The 19,155-nt window shown below is 39.9% G+C and overlaps 1 protein-coding gene across 6 annotated transcripts in view; it reads left to right on the top strand.

The window, feature by feature from the left end:
• The window catches only part of ARHGAP20 (Rho GTPase activating protein 20), a 127,482-nt gene that overhangs the window by 59,590 nt on the left and 48,737 nt on the right, over nucleotides 1–19,155 (top strand). For all 6 annotated transcript variants that reach the window (XM_042957409.1, XM_042957411.1, XM_042957413.1 and 3 more), the window contains exon 3: nucleotides 17,039–17,203. In XM_042957409.1, the coding sequence (XP_042813343.1) occupies nucleotides 17,039–17,203 (165 nt within the window). The remainder of the gene's footprint in view (nucleotides 1–17,038; nucleotides 17,204–19,155) is intronic.

Here is a 19,155-nt window from a genome sequence, read left to right as displayed (position 1 = left end):
CTTCCCACATCACTAAACCTGACAATATATGCCACCTTCAAAAAAGCCCCACAACTGTCTATAGCAGTCATAACAAGATGAGCATTCATCATCATAATTCATTTAGCAGATATTTTATTGAGGCTTTCCTGGGGCCAGGCACTGCCGGGAACATAGCAGTGAACAAGACAGACAGAAACCCTTGCCCTCAAGGAGGACAGGGACCCTGATTTTGTTCTGAGTATTTGGGGCATATGAAGCTCTGGTTCTAGAAGAGAAGAAGTCTTGCCCTCTCTCCTCCACCCCTACCATCACCACCCGTTTTCTTCTCTTTCCAAAGAGTCAATCTACTTAGCTTCCTGGTTATAAAAAGGAGAATAGAATTTAGGCAGCTCTAGAAATGTAGTTAATTCGACTCTGTTTTTGTGGAATACTAACACTTTATGTAAATATCCAGAGTTGAGTTTCAGTGGAGAAGCTTTTTCTGAGGAATCAGGAGAATGACACTTCCATTAGAATTTAATCGCGTTTTACTTCAAAATTTATTCTCCAGTCTTCTCCAAACCCTCTGGAATTTTTTTCCAATGTAATTTTATTGGGAATGATGGAAACGGTAGAGCACTTCCCACTAACCTCTGCTTCCAGTAAGGCCTCTCTGACAGGGCGTATTGCTTAAGCACTTGTGCCCATCGGTCTGAGAAGGCACCTTCTAGCAGCGCACTAAAATGTTCACAGTCTGCAAATAAATCGGGCCACATGTGCGTTTGCTCAGCTCAACCAACAGAGACGCAGTGCATGCTTTTTGCTTTGTGAAGGCAATGATGTCACTTTAGGTATGCAAAAAATGACTTGAAATGTGGTGTGGTTTTAGTTGAGCTGTCGAGTGTTATTTTGTCTAGCTTTTACTATGTCGGTTTCACACTTTAACACACACCAGCAGGCATTTTTGGGGGTTCCATTGATTATTAACATTTTTAAAGACTTCGAGTGGAATAGAAATGAAGACATGTGTTATTCAGCATTCATTTATGAACATTGTGAGCCCTCTCTTGATAACTTGAACATGAGAAAAAAAAAAGTTTTGAGAAGGACAAGAGGATTTTTAATATGATTTTAATAAGATGGTTCCCCATGACTGGGATCCGTTTAGAGAGTACTTTAATGTTTCTTGGGTGTCTCTAGTTTACTCTGGGTTTCAGTTCAGCAAACACTTGTTGAGTGTATGCCAGGCTTTGTATTTTGTAAAGAGCAAAATTGAAAAGTCTGCCCTTGCATCAGGGGTTAGAATTTCAGAACCATGCTGAGCATCACAGTGCATGCTTTTGCACATGTGCACCGCAGCCCAAGTCTTGGAGTGGCTGAGTTTGAGTTAGAGTCTGTGAACTTGGGCAAGAGAGACAGTTGGCTTAGGTTATTTCTAATAGCTTTTAGCTTTTTCTCACTGTTTGGAATGCTTTGATCACTGGGAAAAAAGCCCCACCACTCTGAACTAAATTGTGTGAAGTCAAATATTCATCTTTCTGGAATTCTTTCCCCCTCCTCTTTTATTTTAATTTAGGAGCACTGATGGAAGAGAATTCCAGAAATAGAGTGGCGTGTGACTGCAATCATGAAGTAAGGTAGAGAACAGAAGCAAACAATCAAATGGGTCTGCCTCCCCTCAAGAGAGTCACTTTCGTTCTTTACCCAGTGCTCCCCTGGGCCACTGGGCTACTGGAACCGTGATAACCATCAGCCAGAAGCCACCCCTACCCTACTCCAGCTGAAAAGCATTACTAACAACGCAGATTCAGAGCAAAGTGGTTTTGGGGTTTGGTCTTGATTTCTGAATGATCCAGATAAATTGAGTGATTTCTCAACTTGTTTTGTAGGGGGAGAAGAAATTAAGAAACTAAGGATATTCTATTTAACTATTCATCCTGAAAACATCTGAGGCTTCTGTATGAGGCACAGTTCTAGAAATGGGATTAAAAATAAGACACGGATCCTACCTTGATGCAGGATATAAAGTGCTCACTAGGAGCTTGCCATCCAGCTGGGGAGACATGGCATATAGATAGGAAATAAGTAGAGGGCACAAAAGATAATATATAATTAAGTGCCATGTAGCACATTTGTAGTACGTTCTGTCAGCAAATAATTATAATAACCTGTTATGAGTCAGATACTGCTAACCTACCAGGATACTGACATTTTTACAAAAGGTTTCATATAGTTTCTGTGTTTAGAGAAGAGGATTATCACGTAAATTACATAAACAAATATTTCCTGTTCTCGGTGTCCTTTTTGCCAAATGTTTGCTAATACCTTTCTTATTGTGACTTATTTCAGCCAGAAAAACAGGAAGTAGGTAAAGATCATTTATTATGAGAAGAACTATGTGAAAAGTACCACCAAAACTGCTGCTTTTGTCCCAAGTTTAATGCCTAGTCCAAAGCCTACTTGCTTTGGGCACTGAGAAACCATTTTCCCAGGCCTGACTCTACAAAGAGTAGCTTTGTGACCTTTAGCAGATCACCTGATCTTTTTATGCTGAAGTTTTTCTCAGTTGTCAAAAACATAACTCTCCAAAGGCCTCCAATCAAATGCTGACTCCTCTGTGAAACTTTTCCCAGTCTCATGTCTTTCTCCTTGCGCATCCCTCTTCTTCCTTCTCTGCTACTTCATTGTCTTGAAGGACACTTCCTGACTCCCAAACTCCCTTAATACTGGAGGTTATACCTCTTTTCTGTGGCCTTTTGTTGCATCTTTTTTATATCTGATTACACTGTTTTCAGCGCATTTAGATGTCAATCAAAATACCCCTGGGCAATTTAGAGGATTTTTTGCGTTTGTCTTCGTTCTTATTCTGGTGACAGATGTTAAAATTGCACCAGATGAAAGGATTTATTTAAAATACCAGGCCTTTCAATATGTAACAGTATGTTACATCATATTTCATTCAGATACTTGTACCGATGGTGAGAGTCCCAGGTGAAAAGGATCAGTAGTTGGAAAATAGATAGTTTCTTATGCAGTAGTAAACACAATACCTGTGTCTCTTTGTTTAAAAAAAAAATGTAGCACAACATTTGTTGACAGTAAATATTGTGTTCTACATAAAGCTTATTTTATGGTTTGGGTTTACTTTTGTTTGAAATTGGAAGGTATGTTAGAATTTGAATGCTTTAAGAGTTTAGTAACAGGGGCGCCTGGGTGGCTCAGTCGGTTAAGTGTCCGACTTCGGCTCAGGTCACGATCTCGCGGTCCGTGAGTTCGAGCCCCGCGTCGGGCTCTGGGCTGATGGCTCAGAGCCTGGAGCCTGCTTCCGATTCTGTGTCTCCCTCTCTCTCTGCCCCTCCCCCGTTCATGCTCTGTCTCTCTCTGTCTCAAAAATAATAAAATAAACATTAAAAAAATAAATAAATAAAAAAAATAAAAGGTTAGTAACAGCAACATGAGATTTTCCAGCATCTGCTTGCATGAAACACTTGAGATATATTAAGTCAGCCCTAACTCCCACAAACCACAGCATCTTTTTAATATGTTATTGTTTTTATTGTGCAGTAAGTAAGGTTTTAGTACAGTAAAATAAACAATCAGGTCACCTGGAAAGCTCAGTTACTTGAATTTTGGGTACTTTTATCGAAAGGAGACCAATGAGAATATTTTATTGCAGGCCAACAGCAGAGATGTACTTAGTTAAGAATCATTTCATGTTATGGCATGGGACTTCTGAGCCTTTTTTTTTTTTTTTTTGGAATTATAATTACTGGTGTCCTTACCAATTGTTAAATCCTGTTTTCAAGGATTCAGTCATCTGTATGACTGAGTTTGGTGGACAGAGTTTGGTTCAGTCCCAGAAGTTGAATGAAACAGCATCCCAGGCTTTTTGGTAGTTATTCAGGTACCTTTTGTGTACAGAGTAGTTTTAAAACATACTGTTTGTAAACTGAAATGCCTGTCAAAGAAAGTTCTGACATCTTTTCCTTATAACATACTAACAGATCCTTGACTTAAGTACCAATTTTATGAAAAGCTGCTAGTGTTTGATAGAATTTACTGCCACTAAGCACAAGAAAGCATGCTTTGCATTCTCAGAGGGAAAGTACTTTCTTAGCGCTGTGAGGGAGAAATTTCTGGAACATATGAAAATATCTGTTCTAATTATGAGATAGCTTATATGTTCCATTCAGTTTAGCTGTGTTATCTATTATAGTGAGAGCCTACTGTTGGAGCTTTGTGATAGTCCTCCCAACTAATGACCAAGACCATTTTATAAGTACTTCCTTGGGTTTAGATACTTGTTTTGTGTGTTTTCAGTTTTATTTGATATCTTTTTAACTGTTTTCTTTCAAAAGTTGAATGTTGAATGTGCTTTTGGACAGGTTAGACAGTGACTGCAGAATCATCAATTACCAAACATCTGATGTTAACCAGACTGGAGTCATTTCTTCATAAATGCCCACCAAAATTATTCTTGACAGGGTCACTGGTGAATGCCGTAATGCTAGGTCCAATGGTCAAATGACCTTCTTTGACCGTTCTTTGGCATTGGTCACTCCAGTCTCTCCCTTCTTCCTTAGGCTTCTTGGTTCTGTTCACTGACAGTCAGCTCATTCTACTTTGCTGGTTTCTCCTTCTGTCCAAACTTCTAAAAGTTGGCTGGCCTCAGGGCTCAGTACTTGAGCCATTTCTCTATATTAACTCCCTAGATGGCCTGATCTCTTTCATGGCTTTAAAATCTCCATTTTGACATCTAATAAGAATTTCAAACTTAACATATCCAAAAGCAAATTCCTTATCCCAGTCCTAGTCCAGTTGCTTATGTCAAAAATCAGTCTATCATCAAATCCTATTAAATTCTACTTTCCAGGTATTTCCAGAATAGAACTATTTGTTACCACCTCCACAACTACCAAACCACCATTATTTCTCTCCTAAGTTACTACTTTTCAAAAAGCCTCTAATGAGTTTTTACTTAAGGAACTTCAGCCTACTCATTACTATGATTTTTTTAAAATTTTTCTTTAAGCAAGCATTATATGCTTCAACTTTTGCTTCCAATTTTGTCTTCCTCTGTTCCCTTTACCATATAGATTCTGTCACTTCTCTGTCTAAACCATCCCCTCTTCCTGTGTCACTCAGAATGAAAGGTGAAGTTCTTGCATGGCCTGTGGCTACTTCACTGGCTGTTATATCCCCAGTGCCTTGAATAGTGCTGAATACACTGCAGGCAATCATTAATATGTCACTGAGCAAATTATTTGTAAATATGAAGTAGGATTGAGGATTTAAAAAATAAAGGTTAAACTTCATCAAATAGTTCTGTCATCTCAATATAGAAAAACAATACGTTGGATTAAAATATTCCTTTAATATTGAACTATTTAGCATCCACTCAAAACATTATTTTTGGGGGGTGCCTGGATGGCTCAGTTGGTTGAGCATCTGACTTTGGCTCAGGTCATGATCACACAGTTCGTGGGTCCGAGCCCCGCATCAGTCTCTGTGCTGACAGCTCAGAGCCTGGAACCTGCTTCAGATTCTGTGTCTCCCTCTCTCATTGTCCCCTCTCCCCCGCTCACATTCTGTCTCTCTCTCAAAAATAAATAAACATTAAAAAAACTGTTTTCTCTTTTATTTCCCAAATTGACTTAATTTGAAATAAATTTATCAAGACCAAGAATGTGCTCAAAATTTTATTGCAGAACTTCTCATGAGTTTTTTTTTCTTTAAGAGACTTCAACTCATTCAACTCACTGCTGTATCTTTTTTTTTAAATATTTTTTTAAATGTTTTTATTTATTTTTGAGACAGAGAAAGACAGAGCATGAGCAGGGGAGGGGCAGAGAGAGAGGGAGACTCAGAATCTGAAGAGGCTCCAGGCTCTGAGCTGTCAGCACAGAGCCCGACATGGGGCTCGAACTCACAGACTGTGAGATCGTGACCTGAGCTGAAGTCGGATGCTTAACTGACTGAGCCACCCAGGCACCCCCTCACTGCTGTATCTTAAAAAAAAAAAAAAAAAAAAAAAAAGTCCTGGGGCACCTGGGTGGCTCAGTCAGTTGAGTGTCTGACCCTCAATTTCAGTTCAGATCATAATCCCAGGAATGGGATCAGGCCCCACGTCAGGCTTTGCACTAAGCATGGAGCCTGCTTAAGATTCTCTCTCTCTCTCTCTCTCTCTCTCTCTCTCTCTCTCTCTCTCTCTGTCTCAAATAAAAATAAAAAATAAAGTGATAAAGCAAGTATCTGTTGTGTGTTTCTTTCTTACTCCAAAATATGTAGGTATTTTGGTAACAAAGTTTGCTATCAAAGCTAACACTTCTCTATTAGTTATAAATCAGCTAATTGAATCAACTCACTTAAATGAGTATTAACAGAATATTAATAACAATATTAACATTTTGGCATAAGTGAGCTGGAGGTAGCAGATAACTTAAGTCACTGCCTTTAGCTTACTGCATTGAGAACTTTCTAATTCACCGGTATAATATGATATATTATATTTATATAATTAATATATTATATTAATTTTCTAACTAGAAATTATCTGATGATATTTTTTAACTTTAGCAGATCCAAAAATTGTAGATAGAACTGCCTTTATTCAGGTATGATTCTTTTGTTCTTTTCAGTGTACAATTGTATAATTATTGCCTGAATCAAGCTAGTCAAGCCACTGGAGTGCCCAGTCAGCGTATTGGTGACCTGGCTCATTGTTGAATCAGTAAACAACATATAAAGCATATCACATTGTAATCACTACACGTATAAATTTCCTTGAGTAGCTTATAAATATGTTCAGCATTCGTATCTGATTCAAGATGGCCCAAACCAATTTTAGTTGGCAATTAAGATATACAGTATTTTTAAGTCAATAAGCCACACAAGTGACTAAATTGGTTTCTCCAGTCCTTGGTTGGAATCTCTCTGTTCCTACTGATTATTTCATAATCAAGTAGATTTGTTCTCAAAGACTTGCCGTTTTCACTGGAGTGTTTGTAGTTCTAAAACTCAGGTTTTTCTCCACTCGGGCCTACATCATTGTGTATCATTTGTATGTAAACTGTTTTGTTTTGTTTTTTTAACTCTCAAAGTTAAAATGTGTGATCTTGTTCTCTCCTTCCTTATAATGTCTTGTCAAGGACAAGACTTGTCAAGACTTTCCTAAGTGAATTCCTAATAGATGTTAAGCATCTTCTGTCAAGGCTCTAAAGAAGTTATGTAGTTCAGTCCCGTTTTTGGAAGTAATGTCTCTTTGTGTATGATCGTGTGCTGTTAGTGTAATGTTCATTAGTGTCCTTCTCGGTCCTTCACTCTCTCCTTCCATATTGCTGTTCTGTCTTTGCTTATGTAATGTTTATGTTTTCATTACTCTGTGTCTTTTTTAAGTTTTATTTATTTATTTTGAGAGCGAGAGAGAATGCAAGTCGGGGAGGGATAGGGAGAGAGGCACAGAGAGAGACTCCCAATCAGGCTCTGTGCTGTCAGTGCAGAGCCCGATGTGGACTTGAACTCACAAACAGTGAGATCATGACCTGAGCTGAAACTGAGAGTCAGATGCTGAACTGACTGAGCCATCAAGGCACCCCTGCTTGCTCTTTAAATATTAACACTGATGTTATAAGACTGCTGTTACACCACTTGTGCTGCATGTTCCAGTCAGCATTTTGGTAATTTAAAAGTTCTCCATTGTGTATTTCTTGTTTTTAAGGCCTTGCTCACGCTATTTATCCAACCATTCATTCATGTACTTACAAACCCTTGTCCTAGCTTAGTTCATTTTGATCCTGCCATTAACGTTATCACTAGGCTCCGTTCTATAATTCCAAGTCAGGATTCAACTGTATAACATGAGCTACATGATGCGTCTCTAATGTTAATGTGAAGTGGACATGATCGCACCTACTGTGTACAGCCACATCATGTTAGAATCTGTATGCAGTTTTCTTTGGTAATTTGGATGTGATTTTTTTTCCTAGATGATGACTGTTGAAGTGTCATAGTGCTTTCCCATGTTTTATCCTATCAGTAAGACAGATTATTGCTTCAGACTAGGTTTCCTAAAGATGTGCTTTCAATGCTGACACATCTGAGATAGTCATGAGCGCCTGATGGACGTATTTTTATTGCTGATTAAGATAAAATTTTGATGTCGATAGTGGTTTTTGTGGCTTCATTTCAACAGTCATCTCTTTTTGTTCTGAAGTGTTTCTGGACTAATTTAATCTGTTAAGACTCACCAGGGTTACTTTTACACAGGCAGTATAGAGAGTTCCAACCTGAGATTCCATCAACCAGGTGGGGTAAACAGATGTCAGAACTTGAAAGCTAGGTTAATGAGTTGGGCTGCCTCTTTCGACAGTGCCCATGCCGTGTGTGATCATTGGCATGTACGTTGGAAAGACTGATTTGATGGAAGTTAGAAGCTGGTGGTATAGATTGAAGAAGGGAGAGCGAGGAAGTTAGTTCAGTTAGGAGTTCGTTACAAACCGTAGGAGAGGGTGTGAGCATCTAGACTCAGAAGATTTTATTTTTAGTTTGAATATCCTTAGAAGGTAAGATGTGGTTCTATGTGGAGACCAAAGAGGGAACAGTCAAAAGTATGGGCCCTTATGCATTGCTGATGGGAATGTATAATCATACAGCCACTGTGGAAAAGAGTTTGGCAGTTGCTTGATAATTTAAACATGGAATTGCTGTATGATCCAGAAGCTTCCTTCCTGGGTTTACACTCAAAAAAAAAGAAAAAACCTAAAAAAACAGAGTTCAAGTGTAATATGTACATGAATTTTTAGAGCACCACTATTCACAGTAGACATAAGGTGGAAACAGCCCTAATGAACATCAACTAATAACTAATGAATGGATAAATAAGTGTGATCCGTCCATACAATGGAATGTTATTCATCAGTATGAAGGAATGAAGTACCAATAGATGCTACAATGTGGATGAACCTGAAAAACATTATGCCAAGTGAAAGAGGCCAGTCACAAAAGGCCATGTGTCATATGATAGGAAATGTCTGTCACAGGCAAGTCCATGGAGACAGGAAGATGTTAGTCTCTGCCAGGGACTGACTAGAGTGGGGAACGGGCAGCGACTGCTTAATAGGCACAGGTGTTCCTTTGGGGATGATGAGGATACTGGACAGTGGTGATGGCTGCACAACACTGCGAATATAGTAAATGCCACTGGATTATACCTTATTACAGTGGTTTAAATGATAACTTTTATGTGTGTTTTCCCGTAATTAAAAAAAAAAAACTAAAAATTAAGCTATAAACATGTAAAAGAAAGTAACACTAGGACACAAATCACACAGATTTAAATGCTTTCAGGTCCCTGAGAGGTGCAGTAAACAGAGGGAGAAAAAGTGGAAAGAGAGGGAATGTGGTGAACTGGGTATTCAAAACTAAATGTTGTTGAGGCCTCTGGGTGGGCCAAATAAAATACGATTGTGGCCTGTGGTTTTCAACCTCTGCTGCAAACGGAACTGAGCAAAAAATGATGGGTGATGTCAAGAACCTAGCTGACAGTTTAACTAGACTGAGAGTTTCACCAGAGGAGAGGATTGCTTACCCCATTTCTTCACATTTAGCAGCAGGCCTAGCCGACACATACAGAGGCTTAGCAGACATTTGTTGGATGAAAAATAAAAATGAATAAATAAATAGAGTCTGGGTGCTAAGTTAGTATTTTTTTTCTTAGCTCTATCTCTGTCTCACCCCCATAACTAATCACTTTGCAGATTTCAACAATGTGTATTTTTAATATCTCTCTAATATATTTTTTTCCTGTATCTTCTGTCCTTTCCTCACTGCCAAATCTGGTCCATGACCTTTCTTGCCTTAGATCACTGCAGTGAATTCCTGAAGGTCTCCCTTCCTCTAAGCTTGCCCTCGTCTCTTTTCTTCAGGAAATTACAAGACACGATGTCTCGCTTGACACTTCTTAGTGCTTTCACATAAAGTCAAATGTGATAGAAGAAACATCCAATATGTGGCCCCTTCCTCATCCGCTGCTGCTCCTCTTCAGACCTGTGTCACCCATCTTCCTGAACTTCCCCCGGGCACTCACAGCACCCGGCACGTGTGCTGTGCTCTTTCTGCATAGCCTGCCCATCAGCCTTCGTCCGTCCATCCTTTAAGACTGGTTCCTCCAAGAAACTTCTCTAAGCAGTCCTGTCTCACGTAGGGGCTCTTATGGTTGCTCCTCTCGGTGCCCCTGTACTATGAAGTTCTCTAGTGGCACTTACCTGTCTAGTTTATCATTGTTTACTTGTCTGATGTATCTGTAGCACTAACTCCCTGACTCTAGGGACCATGCCTATCTCCAGCACCTGGTCCATGGCAGGCACCCACCAAAGGCGACCCTTATCACTGTAATAATTTGTCATGTGGTGATCATAGACCCAATACATGTTGAATGAGAATATTTAAGAGGTATAAGGCAGGATATAAGTCCTAGATATCAGATAAGAGATACCAATGAAGAATTCAACTGAATAAAATTTTCATGGAAGAGATGGCATTTGGAATGAGCGGTGACCATGTGCTAGGGTTTGAGGTTATCAAGATCCTATTTAGTACTTGTCATCATAATCACTAATTAATTACCGGTTATAAACATAGAAATTTTCAAGAAGTATTCTGAATTTTAGTTTATTTTCTTCTGTGATTAAGGATGAAGCACGACCTCCTCTAAAACTGTACCTAAAAGTAAACTCACTTTTACAATGAGCCCTAGTAATAAGTATTAAGAGGTATTACGGTGACCCAAGTTTCATGAAAGCTATTATCTAATTTTAGTAAAAAAATCACTAAGGTTAAAAAATTCCTTTTTGCCTTTTAGAAATGGATTCACAAACATATTTGAAAATGGAATGTTAATACATACGTAAGAAGCCGGCAGCAGGTTAATTCTTAGACTCAGCTTGTATTTGTTAGATCATTTTAGAGTTCTGTTAATTATAACTTGTAAATCCTAATCAGGCTATATTAAGAGGCTAAATAGAAGGTTACAGTCTTGCCCTCCTCCCCATTTCCATACTCTAAAAGACTAAAATAAACACATCTACATTGCACTCAGAATAAAAATAAACACTTCAGACTCACATAATTGAGAAATACATTTTTAAGTAGGAAACACTGATTAAGATTGTAGTTTTAAAAACACAAAGGTTATTTGTGCTTTTGTTTCCTTCTGGGACAGATTTTTTTCATTTTAAATTATGTGAGTACTGAGATGTTTATCTTTACCCTAGACTACTGCATAAATGTTGGTTGTATTTTTTTTCTTTTTAACCAACGCTTAGCTTGCTAAAGTCATGAGGTATCTCGTGCCATACTTACATGTGGATCTTCAAAATGACAGACTGCAGACGTGTATGTGGATAAATCCACACTGAAAAAGAAAAATATTTTAACTTCATTGTGGATTCTCCACACCACTATCAAATCTACTTATTTGAAAGTATTATTGTAAGGTGGAAAATGAATTATTACATGTGAAAATCCTTCGGAGTTGCTTTAAAATGCAAAACATTTTTTTAGTGCCCTAATTAAATTTTGGCCTACACTAATCCCAAACGAACAGACAATTCTAATTCCCTAATTGTTTCATATTAGCCTTTATAAGTATTTAAATGTTTTAGAACTAGGGCACCTGGGTATCTTAGTCGGGTAAGTGTCTGACTTAGACTCAGATCATGATCTCATGGTTCGCTGGTTCCGGCCACATTTGGGCTCTCTGCTGACAGCACAGAGCCTGCTTTGGATCCTCTGTCTCTCTCTCTCTCTCTCAAAAACAAATGGACATTTAAAAAAATAAATAAGTAAAACTAAATGTTTTAGAACTATTGTTTAAATCGGGGGTCATCAAACCATGACCCAGATAAGCAGCTCACAGCCACATCTGTTGGTGTAGGTATTGTCTGTGGCTGATTCTGAGCCAGAATGGCAGAGTTGAGCCCGCAAAGCCTAAACTATTTACTGTTGGAACCTTTGAGTAGTAGTTTGAACATCCCTATTTTCAGCCATACTGCTCTCTAATGGTTTATAATTATAATTGAAAAGCAGTTAGTTATTAAACCTAAAACTAAAATGCCACAGATGAGTTTTCTCCCGGAGAAGAGCTTCTGTCGGGCACTAACAGAACTACAGCTACGTAGAATGCGGTGTTAACCATCCCTTCATCTGTCCAGGGCTTGCTAGCCTTGTCCTTGCTCAATTCTCATAACAGCGAGTGAAGTTTCATTCTTTTTTTGTTGTAAACTTGAAAATCACTACATAATAAAGGATGATAAAAGATACCATTATGTCTCCTCCCACTCCCCATCCCAAAAGAATTTGAAATAGAAAGGATTTTTTTCTATGATGGTGAATATGGGCCTTTTCTCACTGCCTAATTTCAGTCTATCATGTTAAACATAGAAGCTTCCTTTTCCTTCTCTTTCAAAGGTCTTTGGTTTACTTGCTTTGTTCCTCACTTACACGTGTCTTTAAATTACACATGGTATGTGCTTAAATAGTAATTAGTGAGCATAATGGAATTCACTTCTTCGGAGAGGTAACGGTGGCCCGAAAATGGCAGGAAAAGATGGAACAGCTCTCAGAAGCTCACCTTACCTGAAATGTAGGTATAGACGCTACTAATACTTAACTTACTTTGAACACAGAGTTGTAGAATTTTCTAAGGTTAGAACCAGAGTGTGTTACAGGGTCTTGGAGCGCAGTGGTTCTCAAACCTCGGTGTGCATTAGAATTATCTGAAGAACTTGCTAAAATACAGAATGCTGAGCCAACCCCCTCCCGCAAGCTTCTGTTTAAGTCTGAGGTGGTCCTGAGAGTTTGCATTTTTAAGAGGCTGATGCTGCTTGCCGGCCTCACACTTTGAGGACAGCTGTAGCAGGGGAAGGGACGGCTGACCACTTGGACATTCTCTCAGAGCGTACTCGGGTTTTTAGTGTACCCAGGAGAGCTCAGACGCCATGAGCCACACTGTCCCAACCCAAGAAATGTGGATAACCCAGAATCCCCACCTATGCTGGCCACCACATGGACCAGATACTCAGGATGACAGGACATGGCCTCTTCCACCTGATACTTTGATGGGAGACCTTGACAAATTCTTGTTCTCTGAGCTCCTTTTTAAAATTAGACTAATAAGGAAGTGTTTTTCAGTTCTTATTGCTATTTTTGTTATTACTGTTTTTTGGTTTTTATTTTATTTGAGTTCCAGCTTGTTTCCCTGAGGCGACTCTCAAGTATGCTTATCCCTGTATTTATAAACTGTAGGTTAGGGTTGCTTGCTAACCATATCCATTATCTATTTCCTTCTCATCAGTAATCTTAATTCCACCTTTTGAGTACAGGTTTGTATACTTAGTCCCATATACAAATTATAAAAACAATTTAAGGGTCTTTTACTCCAACTGACTTTATTTTACAGATGAGGAAACTGAGGCAACCACGTAACTCCCCATGTTACACTACTTAGCAGAAAAGCTTGGATTAGCCCACTTCTTCCCCCACCCCCATTAAGTCCTAAACTGCTGAGCTCAGTTACCATGGGTGGATGAGAGATGAGTCAACGTGAATGAAAGACTACATGGAATTTTTTTAAGTACATGTTTTGAAACCATGCTTACTTGTAAATCCCTTTCACTTAGCAGCTGTGTTTTTTAACTGCCCTGAACATCAGCTTCCAAATCTGTAAAATGAGGGATAATAACACCTGCCTTCAGGGCTGATTGTTTCTCAACTCTTCCTGCCTTTCCTCTTAAAGTCGCCTTCTAGCGTTTAGCTGCTAACAAATAACCAGAACCAGCCTTTAAGTCTTTACTTTTCATTCCTTAGCTCCTCATGCCCCAGGCCACTTGAGTTCTGCAGAACCTTACTGTCCCTTCTCCTGGAACTGTTTTCTTGAAAGTCTTAATGAGCAACTGATTTTTTTTTCCCAGACATCTTTTCAAGCTTCAGCCCGTTATCCTTTCTACCAGTGTCAGCACCCCAGACCTCCTCTGCTTTTCATTCTTCTTCCTCTGCTGCTTTTCACCAGCCTCCATCTCCTTCACAGATTCTCCTTTCCTCGCCACCTCAAATCACCTCTTTTCTCAGGGAACTGTTTCTGCCTTTTTTTCTTTTCTTTCATATACTGTGCTCCTTCCCTAGGCAGTTCTAGCACTCCCATAGTATTATTTATGCACGTGTCTTTGTATGATCACCAGTTCTACATCTCATTCTGACCCCTCTTCTGAGTGCTAGCTGCCTGCCTCATTTCCCCATGCCATCTAGTCCACTGATAATTTCAAACAAAGTGTATTTGAAACTGAGCTCAGTTCTTCTTCCCCAGCCTCAATAGACTTTCTCTCTTGTGTTCTTCATGTTTATACTTGCTAAAAGGTATATGGAAAGACAAAGGACTCAGATTATCCAAAGCAATCTCAAAACAGAAAAAGTTGGTAGAGTTATACTACCTAATTTCATGATTTACTATAAAGATAAAATAGTAAGACAGTGTGTTTCTGGCATAAAAATTAACAAATAGATCAGTGGAACAGAACAGAGAGCCCAGAAATAGACCCATGCTTTATACTCATGTAATTTTTAACAAAGGTGCCAAAGCAATCCATAGAAGAAGAGTCTTTTGTGCACATAGTGCTGAATTATAAGGTATCCATATAGAAAAGCAAAATGAACCTTAGCCCCTGCCTTCTACCATAAAGAAGTTATTTTGACATAGAGCATATATTTAGAAGTAAAAACTAAAATTATACAGATTTTAGTGGAAAAAATTAGAGAATATCTTTTATAACCACTTGGGAGTAGGTGAGGATTTCTTAGAAAGGTCACAAAGAATAAATACCATTCAAAAATGATAAATTAGACTTCATCAAAATTTAAAAACTTCATCAAAAACGCAATTAAGAAAACGTACAGGCAGCAGGCAAGGAAAAAAAAAATATTTGCAAAACATACCTGACAAAGGACTTTTATCCAGGATATGTAAAAAAAATTCCTATAACTCATCCACAAAAAGATACCTAACCCAATTTTTCTAAATAGGCAAAATATTTGAAGATAATTCACAAATGAAGATGCACAAATGACCAAAAAGAACATGAGTCAACATCATTAGTCACCATAGAAGTGCAAATTAAAATCTTAATGAGATGCTACTATGTATCCACTGGAATGGCCAAAATTTGAAAGAGTGACAACACCACATGTTGGCAGGGCTGTGGAGCAACCGACCTCTCCAGAAATATTCTTGGCAATAAAAATTGGGGTGACCACTTTGGAAAACTGGCACTTTTTTCTAAAATTAAACATCCACCGGGGCACCTGGTGGCGCAGTCAGTTAAGCATCCGACTTCAGCTCAGGTCATGATCTCACGGTTTGTGAGTTTGAGCCCCACATCGGGCTCTGTGCTGCCAGCTCAGAGCCCGGGGCCTGCTTCGGATTCTGTGTCTCCCTCTCTCTCTGCCCCTCCCCTGCTCGTGCTGTCTCACGCTCGCTCTCTCTCTCTCTCTCTCTCAAAAATAAATAAAAACATTTATTATTTATTAAATAATAAAATTTGTTTAATTAAACATCTACCTACTCTGTGGCCCAACAATTCCATTCTGAGGTATTATTCAAAAGAAATTAAAACATAGGTCACAAAAAGACCAGGACAATGTTTAATTTATATAATAGCTGAAAACTGGAAAGAGTCCAGGTCTGTCAATAGGAGAATGGGTAAACAAACTTTGATATATTTATGTCACGGAATACTATTCAACCATATGAAAGCAATAGATTACTGGTTAATGTAAAAAAAAGTATGCTAACTAAAAAATACCTTACACAAAGAAGTACATATGGTAGCTCCATGTGAAATTGCAGAACAGGCAAAACTCGTCTTCATTGGGGAAAAAAAAAATGTCATAATAGTGGTTGCCTTGAGGGTGATGGGGTGGGGATAGACTGTTGTAAGGAATTTGTGAGACTTAGGGGCTAAACAAGGAAAAAGATCTCATTGGGCAGGGTTGCATCAGAAAGGAAGTCCCTCATAACATGAGACTGTCTTGAGGTTTGGGGCCTAAAGACCACCAACCAGAAGGAGAGGAGGGCAAAGGAGCTCCTGAGGTGGCGGAGACCATAGAGTGTCTCTGGGGATTCCTTGTCCAGGGATGCAGGTCCCTGGTGCAGCAGGGAATCTCTGGGTCAGAGAACTCTGAAGGGAAGTCTTAGAGTCTTAGAATCATTAGACTCTATCTTACCAAGGCTAGCCGATATTGGGTGTAGTTACGTGGCATATGCAAAGCAGGCAAGCTACAAGTGGCTAAGAATCTGCTTGTTTGGACTATTCTTTAAATAATCAAGTGTATAAAAATTTCAGTTTGGTGCCAGTAGACTTTTGAGCTGATGGGTCTCAGCCTACAGTGAAGAAATGAACAACCCAAAAGCCAATTCATAGAAGCCATCTTCAGTTAATATATAAAACATCTGAGAAGGTACAAGAGGAAGTATTTTGGTGTGATGATAATGTTCTCATCTTGATAAGGTTTAGACTATACAGGTGAATACCTTTGTCAGAACTCAGTGAATATACATCTAAGGTTTGTGCATTTCATTGTGCATTCATGTTTTTTAAATTGTTAGTAACTGTTGAACCCTAGTCAGTGACCTCCATGCCGGAGTATTTAAGGGGAGACATACTGCTGTGTTTCAGTTAACACTGAAAGGCCAAAAATGGAACGGATTATTAAACAGATAGAAGGATGGGTAGTTCGATGGATGCATGATAAAGCAGGTGCAGTAAATTTTCATGGTAGAATCTAGGTTGGGGGTATATTATACAACTTACACTTTGCTTTATGTTTGAAAATTTTTCATAATGAAATGTAAAAGACGACTGTGTTAGAGAGAGACTGAGGGACCAGTTAGGAAACTGTCATGGCATTAAAAAGATACAGAGAGCTTTATTTATTTATTTATTTTGACAACCAGAAGCTATAATTTTATAGAACTCCATCCTGTATTTGATCATTTGACTAAAGATCTGTGGTGTTTGATCTGTGACAGGGAAAGCCCTTCTGCCAGCGTGGACACGTGTACATTTCTCTCATCGTTCGTGTGCTCCAGTAGGACCTTGCTAATTGATGGCCGGGTAGAACTCAAAAGAGGCCTGCAGAGACAGGAGCGGCATCTTTTCCTGTTCAATGATCTGTTTGTTGTGGCCAAAATCAAGTAAGTACACCGTGAGCTCTCTCCCAGTTACCCTTATACAATTGCATTCCCACTAACAGGGTAGCCTTTCTGTCCAGTGCTTACTGTAAAGAATGTCTGGCTTCTGTTACCAGAGCTAATATTTGAAGTAACTTTTATGTTTTTTTTGTTTTATTTTTGCAAAGAAAAAGTTTCGGTTGTTGTGTATTCATTCAACAAGTGTTCATTTTAGGCCCCCCTCAGTGCCATGTTCTGAACACATACAGGGAATATGGTGAAGAATGGGACAGGTACGGTCCCTGTGTTTTTGGCGCTTTTGTTCCAACATGTGGAGGAGTTGCAGATTGTGGTTAGTGCTGTGAAGAAAATAGGGTGCTGGGTGAGGTAAAATACAGGATATATGTTGGTAGGTACAGTCGGGGGAAAAATCATCTCGGGCTGAAAAGCAACCAGCCATTCAGGCGGTAGGAGGAGGAGCATTCTGGGAGACGCAAGAGCAGGTGGTGGGAAGAGCTTGGCCCCTTGTCGGAGCTAAAGGAAAGCTGAGCATAATGGGCAGGAGACTGTGAACCGAGACTGGAGAAATCGATGAGGACCAGGTTGTCGGGACCCTCTTGGGCTGTATTAATGATCTACTCCCATGTAACAAGTCACCCAAAACCAGTTTATACCTGCACACATCGAGGACTCAGGAAGACTCACGTCATCCGTAGCACTCTCCTACTGAGGAGGGGCTTGGCTGGTGGTTCTGGCTCAAAGTCCCCTTGAGGTCGCAGTCAAGCTGTTGACCAGGTTAGAATCATCTGACATCCTGATGGCAGCTGGCGAATCCACTTCCCCGCTCGCTCGTGTGGACGCTGGCAGGCCTCAGTTCCTCCCTGGCTGTTGGCCAGGCTCTGCAGGTTCTGGCCACGTGGGTGTCTCCACAGGGCTGCTCGTAACAGGGTATCGCTTCCTTCAAAGGAGGGCGGGACACAGTGTAAGCACGCGAGAGAACACCCAAACTAGAAGCCACAGTCTTTCATAACCCGATCCTGGAAGTGGTGTGCTGCCATTTCTGACGTGCTGTTGGCCACACAGACCCACGGGAGTGCAGCATGGGAGATACCCGTGCGACGGTGTGGATGCCAGGAAGCCAGGATCACTGGCGGCCTCTCGGAGGCCAGCCACAACAGAGGCTGTGATAAGGACTTTGGGTTTATTCTAAGGGATTTCAGTTAGAGGAGTTCATATTTTTAAGCTATTGTTTCTGAAAGGGAACCTGGGTGGCTCAGTCAGTTAAGCACCCGACTCTCGGTTTAGCTCAGGTCATGATTTGTGAGTTGGAGCCCCGTGTCGGGCTCCACACTGGCAGTGTGGAGCCTGCTTGGGATGTATTCTCTCTCTCTCTCTGTCTCTCCCCCTCTTTCCCTCCCTCCTTCTCTCCCTCTCTCTCTCAAAATAAATAAACTTAATTTAAAAAAAAAAAAAAAGGGGGGCCCTGGGTGGCTCGGTCGGTTAAGCGTCCGACTTCGGCTCAGGTCATGATCTCGTGGTCCGTGAGTTCGAGCCCCGCGTCGGGCTCTGTGCTGACAGCTCAGAGCCTGGAGCCTGTTTCAGATTCTGTGTGTCTCTCTCTCTGACCCTCCCCCGTTCATGCTCTGTCTCTCTCTGTCTCAAAAATAAATAAACGTTAAAAAAAAAAAAAATTAAAAAAAAAAAAGATCTTGTTTCTGGCTGTGATAGGTAACGGGTTAGAGGGTAGGCCTGAGAAGAGAAGCAAGCAGACTGGACAGGAGGTTATAGTAGTCCTGATGAAACGTAGTGAGGGTTTATGTGGGGAAGTGGCACTTAAATGAAGGATACACACATACTTGGAATGTATGTCACAGGTAGCCGGAAGAATTGACTTTCTGCTCAATACTAAGTGCCCCCGCGACCTGGTGGTTGCTCCTTGCTTCATCCTCCATTCTCATTGTTTACCGAACCTAATA

The sequence above is a fragment of the Panthera tigris genome, chromosome D1 (assembly GCF_018350195.1).
Source record: "Panthera tigris isolate Pti1 chromosome D1, P.tigris_Pti1_mat1.1, whole genome shotgun sequence".
NCBI lineage: Eukaryota > Metazoa > Chordata > Mammalia > Carnivora > Felidae > Panthera > Panthera tigris.
Note: the sequence above shows the minus strand (reverse complement) of the source record. Positions and strands in the feature narration are given on the sequence as shown.